The following is a 12,965-nucleotide window of genomic DNA, read 5'->3' on the forward strand; positions in this document are numbered from 1 at the left end:
AGGCTTTAAGCATTTTATTAGAATACCCTGAGTTTCTTTACATCCTGTGGCAATGTGAGATGGATGACTTATTATTTTACCCAACATTTAACACTGAAGTTGCTGTTTTGCAAGTTAGACAAATTTAAGATACTTGCTAAAGTTTTATCTATCAGCTCTTCAACTTAAGTTCACATAGAAACTGCAATAAGGTAATGTGTTAAAAAGGATCCTTTCTGCATAAGTTTAAAGCCTGAATTTCCATGAACACCTTTGACTGACAACCTTGAACTCCTCCACACTTGCATATATTTGCTTTTGATGCGTCTTCTTTAACTTTGGATGTTTGTCTCTGATAGCACTGGGCTACACTAGTGCTTTGTTCAGAGGTCGTGCTTCGGGATATAAGGTTAGTAAATTATAAGTCTGATAACCACAAATGCTTTTCATGGAATATGTTTTGCATATTTTTGTTGCACGGGATCACATGCAGCTACAAGACTCAACTCTTCCAATAGCACGCACTAATCAGCATAACCGACCGTTTTCTCTTTATCTAAATAATGCAGGACTTTCATGCAGCCGTGCGGCTGCTATTGATGACACTATGGTCATGTGACATGAGAACTTATGGGGTTAAAGGTCTGCAGAGGAAATCTATCAACAAATACACTTACACCTACACGGTGAAATAAATTTTATTTTTCCTTTTTAATGTGTGAAAGCGTCTGAAACAGCATTTTAAAAGGTTCCCGTGAGGCAGTTAGTATCTTTAAATTTGAACAACAGCCCCGTTTTTGGTGGAGAACCTTTAACTTTAGGTTTACTTTATATATATTTTTAAAGCACCAACTGTTTTTGGCATAACATCTCGCACCTGTCAGCCTCACCTACCAGCGGTAATGACACTATGAGTCTTGTATTCCTGTTTATCCAGGTTTACACTCCCTTCCCTTTCAGCTGTTCTGTGTGAACTACCGGGTTCATCTGAGCGTGTGCGTCTCGTGTTTGTCCCAGCTCTCAAAATTGCCACACTTTTTTTTTTCAACTTAAAACTGAAGATAAAAGCAGAGAGAGTGTGTGTGTGTGTGAGAAAAAAAAAGACCTGTTTAGATTAAAGCAGCAGCAGACAGGAGGAGGAGGAGGAGGAGGAGAGCCCTGCTTGTGCTCAGGGGACGCATAGATCACATCCGGGGCTGGTTTATTCTAATAACGAAACGTCCAACCCGGAAAAAAGGACAAGTCTTCTGTAATCGGATCACACAAACAAATTGAAGAGGGTGTCGGAGTTTCACGCACGCCGGTCTTGCGAATATCCACGGCTTATTTTAGGTTTTTAAAACTTTATTTAGCATGCTCCTGTTCACCAAACTCGTGTCTCTCTCCGCTGCTTCGTAGCCCTGCGGGGCGCTGGCTTTGGCGCACGCCGACTCTCCATAGCGGGTAAGTTAAGTCGACAGGGGTACTTTCTGACTTTGTGTGTGTGTGTGTGTGTATGTATGTATGTATGTATGTATGTATGTATGTATGTGTGTGTTTGCGCGCGGGCGTGTGGTACAGTAGGTGTGGCTGGCCGTTGAGTCGTTGGATCTGGTGAGTCAGTGCAGGTCATCTGAGCTGAACAAATGTAATGTCTGTCAGGTGTTGCTGAGTAATTGCGCCTGATCACATTTTGACACTTTTCATTGCATGCTCATAATCACGTTGGAAATGCACGCGCATGGCAGTCAAGCTTGGTATCCAGGGGCGTGCTGCACGCAGCTGCTTTTACTGTCAGTTAAACGATTTGCTCGATTAACTGGTCCACAAAATGCCAAACATCTTAAAATAGACTACACGAAAACCCCCCAGTTGTGTTCCGGATTTCAAGATCCGGATTTCTGTTTCTGTATAATCCTTTAAGATCATTTTATTTATTAAATTTTACATAAAGTGATTGTAGGGAGTGTGGAAACTACTTGGGTGAAGATTGTTTGATGACACAACAAACTGTATTTTTATTTGTACTTTTTTTTTTTTTTTAAATTAAAGAGCTATTCACCGTTTTCACACCTCCAAGTTAACTCAAATGCCAGAGGAAGAACTACCGAGCCTGTCTTTAGCAGCTCTGGGGTGAACTTTGATAAATCTGAGAACAAAGTAAAGCATTTACCAGGCAGAACAAAAGATGCTACAGTGCTGTAATAAGTCTGTAACAAGTTCCCCCAACGATTAAGAAGAACATGACTAAACCTCTCAGACATGCCACAGGTTGGTCTAAGAGATTTACTATCAGTTTCTGCCAGACTGTGTTGTGCTTGCACACAGATGAAGCAGATATGTAAAGGTGCTGTAGGTGGGTTTTACTTCATTACCTTGGATGTGGTATAAGTCAACTAATATCGCTGCTGTGATCTGTACGTTCTGTTTTCCTGCACACAAACTGATAATTGCTCTGTGTATATTATCCTGCCACGTTTCAAAGCTAAGGTACTTGATAGAAATGTAAAGACAGTTGAAATGACATTTGTCAATGTAGTTTTGCCAAAGATGCCACAGCTTCGCCGCTGCTTGTCTTTATAATGGCTAAGCCAGATGTTTTCTGATGCCCAAAATGGTTTAATGTGCACATGGGTGCATGTGTGGGGATTGTGCTACTGTCAGAGCTGACCTCTGTGGCATCATTTTCATTTTTCCATTACAACAAGACTTTCTGCAGAGCGCTTCTGTATCTTTGACCTATTTAAATAGCAGCAGACTAACACATCAGAAGCACAACCCACTAATTTTTTCAAAGCAGTTTCAAAATGAAACATTTTCTTACCCATGAACTCAAAAATAGATTCACTGGAGAGTCATCGGCATGGTGAAGACATAGTCTGTGTTTGTCTTCTGTTCCTCTGAGTGGGTTGTCTGAATATTTTCATGGAAATGTTGATAATTTCCATCTCCTGAAGGCTTCCGAGCCAGGACGAGCCCGTAAAAAAAGTACTGGCAGGGCGCACGGCCATTCAGTCTTGATTATGTATTTTATATGACTGTCACGTTATAATTTTTGGTCCTGTATAAAAAGATCAGTCACAGATGTGGCCTAGTTTGCCATCATATTACCTTTGTGGCCTCATTACATTCAAGTTTTTCCGTAGATTCGAATCTGGTAAAGTAAGGATCTTCCAAATGGATCTATTAATTTATGTGATTATTTATTTTACTGGGTGCATCCAACTTTGGAGTTTGTCTTTGTGATTACTTCACATTAAGTCGACAGAGATGCAAAAGAGGCACCGTCAACAGTGAAAGTTCCTTTGGCAACTTAAGGAGGACAAGAATATAAATGAAGCCAGAAGCCTTGTGGTCAACCATTAGAAAAATAAATACTATGAGATGTCTGCCAATTGATAAAATGTAATTGAAAGTCTATAGAACTGAGGCTCTCTGAGCTGAATGAGCCTCGACTGTGTTGAGGAATCAGTCAGCAGCTCGGTGATTCACACGCATGGCATCGTTTCAATGAACACATCTCACCAGCTTTCTCCCCCTCCTCTCATCTTCTTTCTTCCCTCCCTTGCTCCCTGCCTTTCCTCCCTCTCCTCTCTCCTTGCTCCTCTCTCTTCTCTGGCCAATGGAAATGTGCGTGTGTGCAGATCATGAGTGCAGTCTGTAATTTTTGGCTGTGGTGGAGGGCCTCAGCTCAGCCTCAGGCTTCAGGGTTTGCTGCACAGCCTCAATCACGTCACATGAAAAACTGCTGAGTGCGAGTGGTCTATTCCTTCCTGCGTGTGTGCGCGCATGCATGCTTGTGTGCGCTTGAACACTAAATGAAAGATGATTTATCCTCCACATCTGCCTGTCTTTGCCTCCTGTTGCTCCCTTCACATGTTGTCTCTCTTTGTCCATCTCACTTGAGTCTTTCTCTTCCTAACTGTCCGTCTGTCCTCAGTGATATGTGATATCGACAGCATGCCGTACGTGGACCGGTTGAACCGTGTGTGCGGCTTCCTGGACATCGAAGAGAAGGAGAACAGCTGCCGCTTCCAGAGACGATACTTCATCCTTGACACGCAGGGAAATGCACTGCTGTGGTATATGGACAACCCTCAGGTGCTCCACACGCGCATGCACAACCCACACTTTCACAAACAGCAAGAGGAAATGAAATTGACCAATAGTGGCCATATAACCTTGGACTCTGAGCTAACGACGAGTCTGTGTATTTGTGTTTGTATGCAGAACCTGCCCAGTGGAGCCAGCTCTGTTGGCAGCTTGAAGTTAACCTACATCTCTAAGGTAAACCACTTTCATGACTGACTCCGCAGTGTGGTTGCATACAGTAAAGTCCAGCGCACCAACTTAGATATCTAAAATGCGAGCACACAAGAATTCACAGACTACACACAAATAGCATGCAAATTCGTGCAAGAGTTCATAGATACACAAAGAGGTCAGAGTTATCTCTAGTTAACGGTCACATGCAGCGCAGAGCCGAGGCAGACGCTGTGAAGTTTTCCAGATGTCAGCGCGCTCACTGAGGTAACCACAGATAATGACATCTGGCTCCTCTGCACTGCAGCGCTGACAGCTTCTCCCTGGACACTCAGTCAGATCTATGTCAAAAATTCCTCTGTTTTTTTTTTTCACTCCTTTCAGTTTATATTCACATTTCTTTTCTCTTCTTCTATCCTCAGGTGAGTGAAGCTACAACAAAGCAAAAGCCCAAGACAGAGTTCTGCTTTGGTGAGTTTTTTTAGGGAGGAACAGAGTGATGCTGATGAAATGGTTCGAAATTACATAATCTCCCATGTGTGATAATATTGTCCATTCCACTTATTGTGGATATTCACGGAACTGATTTCTTCTCCGGCAGTCATCAATGCACTTTCGCGACGGTACTTCCTGCAAGCCAATGATGTGACCGACATGAGAGACTGGGTGGCTGCTCTCAACAAGGCCAGCAAGATAACAGTAAGTGCCGTTACATGAGAAAATGCTTGATCTAGCAGTTATTGGTGGTGTTGGGGTGGGAGGGGTGGGGGTTGTTTCCACCTGAGTGCAGGAAGCTGCAATTTTGCTGCGGTGGGACTGAAACCAGTTCGACCCAGGCGGCTGCAAATGCCAGCCCATTGCCCACAGATCCCCCTTCACGCACACACACAGACACACACACACACACATTGCTGAATGAGGAAACTGTGCAAGAAAACGAATGATAACACAAACGTCACTGCGGTGAAGGTGTCGAAACTTGTTCATATGTATTTGCATAATATTTGTGTGAGCTCAATGAAATGTCCAGGAGCCTCGTTGATCAGTGATATTCAGATGTCTTCTGATGGAAGGTAACAGAGAAGAGTGTTTCTCTGCCTCTCTCACCTGCTCACTGACACAGGAAGCGGCACTGTTCACTCTTTTTCACTTCCCCATCGAGGGCAGGGCCGCTCTGCCGCCTTTTTTTTCTTTCGTCTTTTCTTTTTCTTTTTCTGAGCGAGTGTAAAAAAGGAAATCATGATATAATTGCAGGGATAAAGTAGCACATGGGGGGGGGGGGGGGAAAGTAAAGTTATTAAAATGCATCTCTTCATATTTGTCTGTTTGAGCTAGATGTGTTGCAGTTTATTAGGAAATTATACATTTAGCTGGATGATTCAGCTGTTTGGCCAGTTTTGGGAAACTGTAGGCTAGATAATGGATCTAAAAGCAGAAAATGCAGCACAGCATCACACAGCCCTACTATTGTTTTTACTGTATGACCAGCATGCACCTGCAAATCTGTTTTTCTTTTCCTGCTCCCTACTCGCTATACACCCCACGCTAACATTTGTGTGTCTGGTGGGCTTTATTTGCTTGGATACACTTGGTTGCACTTGGTGCATCAGTGGACTTTGAGAAAGCTTGCAATCTTTCACAGCCGATCACATTCAAGGTGTTTTTCAGTTAACTCTGCAGTAAAACAGTCACGGTGTTGTGGCGAGCGTATGACTAAGACAGTATTCCCAGAGTGAGGAAGAGCGGCTGTGGAAATTAAACAATCAAGTCCTTTTATTTGCTCTCAGAGGTGTCCCGTCTGTTCACAGGTGCCGAAGTCTTGCCCTGCATCTGTGAGGCCTGATGTAACCACGGTGATCAGTGATGCTCAAGGAGGGAAGAGACAACAGGCCTACAAGGCTGAGATTATTGGCGGCGTGGTGGTGCACACTCCTATACAGGTAAAATGATAGGACACACACACACGCACACTTTTTTTTAGCATTATAAGAATCAAAACTGTGGCAAAAGCACACAAAAATGCGGTGTGCTAAGCTAGTCTGAGTTATCGACAGTGGTGGTTTCCGTGACTATGATATCTAAAGTGATAATAAAGATGGTTTTCATGAAATGTTTCAGAACGACAACGAAGAGACGGAAGGGAGAGAGAGGAAGGGCAACCGGCCGGGTTTGCTGAGATGTGGTTACTGTGTTAAACAGGGAAATGTGGTGAGTCTCATAACAGGTTCAGACTGAGACTGAGTCGGAGTAAAAAACAGCATGAGTGTGGAAATGGTAATGTGGTATGTGTTTCAGAGGAAGAGCTGGAAGAGGCGGTTTTTCACCCTGGATGACAACGCAGTCAATTACTACAAGACTGAGTCGGTGAGAAACCAGGGTTTTCATGTTTTTGGCCCTGTTTATGCATGCTTAAGAGTGACTGCTATCTTTGTCTGAATATAGTTTGTCCCAAAATTTGGAAAACTACTGTGTTATAGAAGCCAAAACATTAAAAAATAACTCACAATAATACAAAAACAAAAAATCTTTCCTAGGAGAAAGATTTTATCCGATCTATTCCACTGAGGGACATTCAGAAGGTGCATGAATGCCTCGTCAAGTCGGGGTGAGTAAAACATGAAAGTTGTCTGAGTCTGCCAGCATTTTTGCTTTCTCTCTGTCTGGTTATCTCTATACTATGTAAACAATTCTGAATACTTGCATATGAGCAGATGATGCACTCTTAACCGGTTTTAAAGTGTTGCATTGCATGTATGGACAAGTTTATCCTTATCAAGTTTACATTAGTTTCACAGGAATTAAAGGGGGCCCTTAAATATAACTTATAAATGGTGTGAACAAAGGTAGTGAAAGTTTGAAATAATGAGGTCAACATGTGATCCTTATGAGCCAAACATTTAGGCTTCAGTCTGCTCTAAACCCAGATTTTTTTTTTTCTACTCATAGCTCTGTGAGCCTTCTCAGAGAAGCTCCTCTCACCTGCTCAGCAAACCTTCTGTTTGCAAGAGGCAGCTAATCAGAAGGCAGCCGGCTCAAAGGGAGCAAAACTGAGGAACTGCACCATGGCTCAGTATTAGAAAATTAGGGAACACTTTATAATATGCTCCATGACTAAAAGTGTAATTCCTCTGTAATTAAATGGAAGTTTTTTATTTGAAATTACAATCTAATTATATTTCCCTATAAATGCGTAAATGTAGGCAGACCAGCAAAGGTGTTAACAAGTCAGGATTTTACAGGAAACAGAAGTAATTGCATAATTTTATGCAGTACATGAGTAATTTTAAGTATAGCATAACTGAAACGCAGTCCATAATACGGCCCGTGCCCCAAAAAGTACCGCATACTTACAGTATGAGATGGGGCAAATATTGTTTGTTTATCCATAAAATGACCAAGAAATTACACAGTATCTAAAATTACTTACAGTATCATTTCTAGTTTCTATTTATTCTAGTGTACATACATTTAAGTATTTGTAGGTAAATATAATTACATTACACTTTAAAATGAAATATGTTGAAATCCCATTTAATTACAGGGAGATTACATCCGTTGCAGAAAATTAAGAAATATTTAGAGCGGTAACTTCACAGTTATTGTAGTCAAGAGTCCACGGATATATGGAACTGCGAATGATCATCGTCTGTCCCCTTTTAAATATCAGTGCAGGATAAACCTCAGCTTCTGCTGCACAGGTGTGAGTTTTAGCTCATGATCCAGTATTAAAGTTGTGAATACAACTTGACAGCTGGAGAAGTTGTGGATGGTCTTAAAAAATGCATGGAAAATATTTTTTTCAGATCTTTGTCATGAGCTTTTGGAGTTTTTATAAATGGGCATTACAAGCAAACTTTATTTTCATGTCTACCGTCTTATTGTATGCACAGTGTTTTCCCCCTCTGTTGAAACCTGTCTTTCTCCCTAATAATTAGTCAACTTAGGCTTGAAGTTAAGCTTCAGTTGCAAACCTATTAGATTCATTTGTATATATTTGCTGAACTTGAATGTATACGTATTGTAAATGACACTGTCAAACACACTCTAGCTTTTGTCCCTTTGTTTAGCTGCTTTAAGTTTTAACTTTTTGCGTCCATCAGGGAGCTCCTGCTGAGAGACAACCTCTTTGAGATCATCACCAGTAGCCGAACTTTCTACATTCAGGTAAAACCTTGTTCTCCTTTTGTATACACTCATTAAAAAAAGGCCTGCATTCATGAAATGAAGGGAACGTCCCTGTTGTATTTTTAGATATTTGAATAAGAACAGAGAAGCTCTGTATTCCCCGGTGACTCCGTCCTGATCTGTGGACATGTTTTTTTCTAAATGCTCTGCTGCTGAAGTGTGGCGCAGTCGCTTTTTTAAGGAGCATGCGAAGTTTGTTTTTGTGAAAGGGGCACAGCCATCTGTTACCATAACAACAATAATATCCGTTCCCCCTCCTCTCCCCTGGGAGAACAGCTGACGGGGCGTTTGGGACTGGATCAGATAGGAAGTGCGGGGATAGAGACAGACTGCAGGCATGAGCGCTTTTGTTTGTTTGTGCAAGGAAAAAAAAGGAAGTGTGAAAAACAAATAATAGACCGAAGTAAATAAGAACAGGATAACCACAACTCCTCATTCTGTGTGTGGACACTGTAATAAAAAGTGATCTAAACTAAAATACAGATGAATATTGGAGTCTTTTTTTACAGACCTTTTAATAGCTTGAGAGCGGATGGTGATCTCCTGGCGTATAGGTACAGTTACCGCCGAGGATAATTTTTGAGTACTGTTCTAGCTTTTTTTTCTGATAACATCAACCAATTCCCATGTAGCGCCAAATGGTTGCCTTAAGGTGCTTTTAAATTGAAGACCCTACAATAATAGAAAACCCGAACAATCAGACGACCCCTATCAGCACGCAGCTGACGACAGTGGGAAGGAAAAACTCGCTTTTAACAGGAAGACAACTCTGGCAGAATCAGGCTAAGGGGTAGCGATCTGCCAAGACCAGTTATGGTTGGGAGAGGGGGACAGGAGGAAAGATGATAATAATAATACTACTACTACTAATAATAATAATGATGATAATAAATTTTATTTGAGGGTGCCTTTCAGAAACCCAAGGTTACCTTACAAAGAACAAAATTAATAAAAGGAGCAATAGTCAGATAGCCAGATTAGCCACAGATTATTAATAACTAATGATTAAGTGCAAAATGGTGTATAAACACACAGAGAGTGAAGAAGAAATGCTCAGTGCACACCAGCAGCCTAGATGTATTGTAGTGTAACTAAGGAAGGGTACGGGGTCATGTGAGCCAATCTTAAGTTTAAGCTCTTGTCCCTTAAAAAGGGACAAGAGTGTCCAGGGTTGCCAGTTTGGAATTTGTCTGTGGAGCTTGTTCCACAAATGAGGGAAGCTGAAGGTTCTGCCTTCTGTTCTATTTTTGGGACCTGATTATTCAAGACCTTGTATATGAAGATTTATATATATATATATACACTGATGTTCATACATCTCTGATTTGTAGAAATCAGCTCATGTAATATGTTCTGATTGGAAATGAAGAATTAATATTTGTGTTGCTGTCAAACACCAGCACTATCTTTGCTGATGCCTCACTACCTGCTGAAGTGAGCTGTGGTGCTTTGCCTTTGGCAGGTGGGTCATTTGAGCCTGGTTCTGTTGGAGGCTTCTTCCTGTTAAAAGGGAGTTCTTCCTTTCCCCCATTGCCAGGTGGTTGCTCATAGCGTATTGTTTGATTGTTGGATCTTTACCTTACAGTATAGAGCGCCTTGTGACAACTGCTGTTATTGTGTTTTGGCCTTATTCTTTAAAAGGGCAGGTAACTGGCACAAAAGCTACCGTGAAACATAACATGGGCCCTTTCTCTCTACAGACAGACTCGCCAGAGGAAATGCATGGTTGGATCAGGGACATTCAGATGAAGATCCAGGATTTCAGGGGTCCCTCTAAGGTAACTCTGTCTTCAGAAATGGATAATTCTTTACTTCTAGCTAGAGGTTATTGGGAGAAAAGTGTAAATCCTTGCTTACGATTGACAGCGGGGATGCTTTTGTCTCTTTAATTGCAGGGTTTTTCTTTTAAACGTGCTTCTTCGTGCTATCGGAGTTACAATCCTTCCTCTACATCTCGTGGTTCGCAGAGTGAAGCAGATAGGAGACCTCAGCTGGTGAAGTCCTGCTCTGTGGCGCCAGGATGGCAGCCTTGGACGCCCGTTCCATCGTGCGAACCGTCTATCATGGATAACGAGGATGATGACAGCGCCTTCAGCTCTGTGCCACTCTCCTCTTCGTCCACCTCCTCGTCTGCTTCCTCCTCCTCAAACTCCCTCTCTACCCAAAATGCTTGCCCCATCACGCATCCAGCACCTTCGGCCAGTGGACTGGGGATGCTCACAGCATCCGCAGATGCGGCGAGTGGGCGTCGAAGGCACCGCTCGCAGCCTCAGCCTCAAACCGGCTGCAGCTTTCCCTTCAGCCTGGATGACGACAGCCTCCGCACCACAGACGTGTAATCCCGAGATGTTTGAGGAGACTCCTGCGTGGGCTGCGCTGACACCTGTTTTTAAATGAATGTGACTCCTATTGAAGGGCCACTGTGACCATCTGCCTCAATGCCAGTCCATGAGCTTGGCGCCCCCTACTGGTGAAGTAGCAGTTATGTAGATGAAGGATGCACGCGGCTGCAGGAAGGCTAAGAGGCAGTGTTTGTTGTACACAGGACTGTGAACAGATAAGACGGAGTGTTTTCTTTTTCCTTTTTTGTAAGTGTAACTTCCTCTGAAAACTTGAATGATTTTGTTGATTATTACCGACGGTAAAATGATGGCGCGCGCTTTTCACACTGTTGCTTTGCTCCTATCAGCAGGACCACATTATCACCCAGCTACAAGTGTTCACATCCACATTATATTTTTATATCCAAGCTTGTTTTTGTTTTTAAATGTATCAGACGGTTGTGTTTCTTTTTTTTTCCTTTTCTTTTCGGGCCCAGCAGTGTTTTCCTTCTTTGCTCTTGAGGGGCATCACGTGTGGAAAAACTTCACATAATAATTAACAAGCATTTTATACCTGTTGTCTTTCATGTGTTTTGCCATGAAAACCCTCAGAGGCAAGTAAAGGGGGAAAAAAATCTGGTGATCCATTTCTAAACCTGCTCTATGTTGTTTCTTCTCTTGCGTGTATGAATTAAGAACGGCTAACATTTTTTACATTTCATTCACTTTTTGCTAAATGTCGTCTATTTTCTCTCTCTTTCTGAAAGGCTTTGCTTTTGCAATAGTTATTTCAGCCACATTACGCCAACACTCCATTTTTAAGGCAGACAAAGCCAGACATGCTTTGTCTTTAGTTGGATTATTGTGTCTTAAAGGGAGCACACAAGTCCACCCATGGCTCGACACGCCTTCCACAACAGCAACTCTAAGGTACTAGGAAGATTGTACAGTTGATGCGAAGAAGAGTAACACTAATGACTGTGTGCGCGATAACATCTGTATCAACACAATTTACTTCAGCTTGTGTCTGCTGGCATGCTGGGAAAACCCAACCCACCTACATACGTCAAAAGAAAAGCAAGATGGGAACTTTAGATAAGTTCTTAAGACATAATATATGTGCTTTTATTTTAAGAGTGAATGAAGAAATTAACATAAATGCTTTTAGCTTAGTTAGAACGTGGCACAGTGGGACCTGTCACCCTCTCATGGCCGATATAAGTATTACAGAAACGGCAAAGAGCAGGAAAAAAGTTTTTTTTCACTTGTTTTCAGTGGAAAAAAACAAACAGAAAATCATGTTTTTCTCACAAAATGTTTTTTCTTCCAGCTGTTTTCCAACATGAGAAGAAAGTGAGTTGGAAGAATGGTTCTGACACTGGCAGCCTTTGCCTCTTTTTTTTAATGTGCCAGCATTTTAGGGGGAAATTTAGAAAATTTAATTTAGAAAATGAACCTTGCCAAACCAGGCCTTGTTTTTCATAAACCCAGGATGGAGAACAAGTTAGAGTTTGCAAATGGATCTCTGCATTTTTTTTTGTTCTTGCTTGCCTCTCAGGGCTTTTGTAACCACCACTCTTAATATTAATATTTGGCGTAAAGATCAATTTTCAGTAAGCTGTGACTCTTCCATTTGGTTTTAACACGGTACCATACTAATACTGTAGTGTTTTCATGGTACTAATTTAGCTCAGTTGTTGGTAAAGCAATTTTCTTTTTGGAGAATTATGTGGGAAGATTTGCGACTGCCTTGGGTAATTTTATCTGCACTTTGTGTTTCTTATTTTTACTTGTGTTTTTTTTCTTGTTTTGTCACAGCTTTCACACCATGTACTACAGTTTCCTCTTAGATTATGCCTTTTGTTTGTTTGTCTTTGTTTTTTTTTACACCCTTATTCGGTTCACCTTGAGATTTCATTGATGTGGTGCCAGATTTATTCCTGTTTCCGTTTTCTTAAGCTATGTGCACTCATCTGCCTGCAATTAATCTTAATTTTCTTTCTTGTGAATAAAACAAGGCTTTTTATTTGTCTAGTTTAGGCTGTTTTTGCTCTTTAAGGTTTACGACTTTCCTGCCTTCTGCCATGTAATGCCTTATATGCCCATGCAGAGTTTAAACCTAAATTACCTTTTGATCGAAGTGATGCTGGTGAATCTTAAAAACTTATGTGTTTTCTCTGTAAAGGGTGAAAATCCCCAACTTCCAAACATTCAAAGGGTCAGAGCCAGCCCACTTGC

The 12,965-nt window shown here is 41.7% G+C and overlaps 1 protein-coding gene across 2 annotated transcripts; it reads left to right on the top strand.

The window, feature by feature from the left end:
* The first annotated feature begins 1,075 nt into the window (after positions 1-1,075).
* plekha2 (pleckstrin homology domain containing A2) lies at positions 1,076-12,761 on the top strand. 2 transcript variants are annotated; one of them, XM_013275342.3, is made up of 12 exons: positions 1,076-1,422; positions 3,899-4,059; positions 4,189-4,245; positions 4,644-4,692; positions 4,823-4,920; positions 6,030-6,161; positions 6,340-6,429; positions 6,517-6,585; positions 6,756-6,826; positions 8,322-8,385; positions 10,107-10,184; positions 10,374-12,761. In XM_013275342.3, the coding sequence occupies exons 2-12, from the start codon at positions 3,919-3,921 to the stop codon at positions 10,743-10,745; spliced, it is 1,221 nt and encodes a 406-aa protein (XP_013130796.1). In that variant the 5' UTR covers positions 1,076-1,422; positions 3,899-3,918; the 3' UTR covers positions 10,746-12,761. The 2 variants fall into 2 exon arrangements, with proteins under 2 accessions (XP_013130796.1, XP_005473342.1); XM_005473285.4 differs by having other exon boundaries at positions 1,077-1,422; positions 10,302-12,761.
* Positions 12,762-12,965: the final 204 nt, after the last annotated feature.

Source organism: Oreochromis niloticus, linkage group LG12 (genome assembly GCF_001858045.2).
Source record: "Oreochromis niloticus isolate F11D_XX linkage group LG12, O_niloticus_UMD_NMBU, whole genome shotgun sequence".
Lineage (NCBI taxonomy): Eukaryota > Metazoa > Chordata > Actinopteri > Cichliformes > Cichlidae > Oreochromis > Oreochromis niloticus.

Bases quoted from the DNA above. Each gene is read 5' to 3' on its own strand.
- plekha2 (XM_005473285.4), top strand. From the start codon at position 3,919: ATGCCGTACGTGGACCGGTTGAACCGTGTGTGCGGCTTCCTGGACATC. The intron at 4,060-4,188 runs GTGCTCCACACG...GTTTGTATGCAG, and splicing joins GGTATATGGACAACCCTCAG to AACCTGCCCAGTGGAGCCAG. The intron at 4,693-4,822 runs GTGAGTTTTTTT...CTTCTCCGGCAG, and splicing joins CAAGACAGAGTTCTGCTTTG to TCATCAATGCACTTTCGCGA.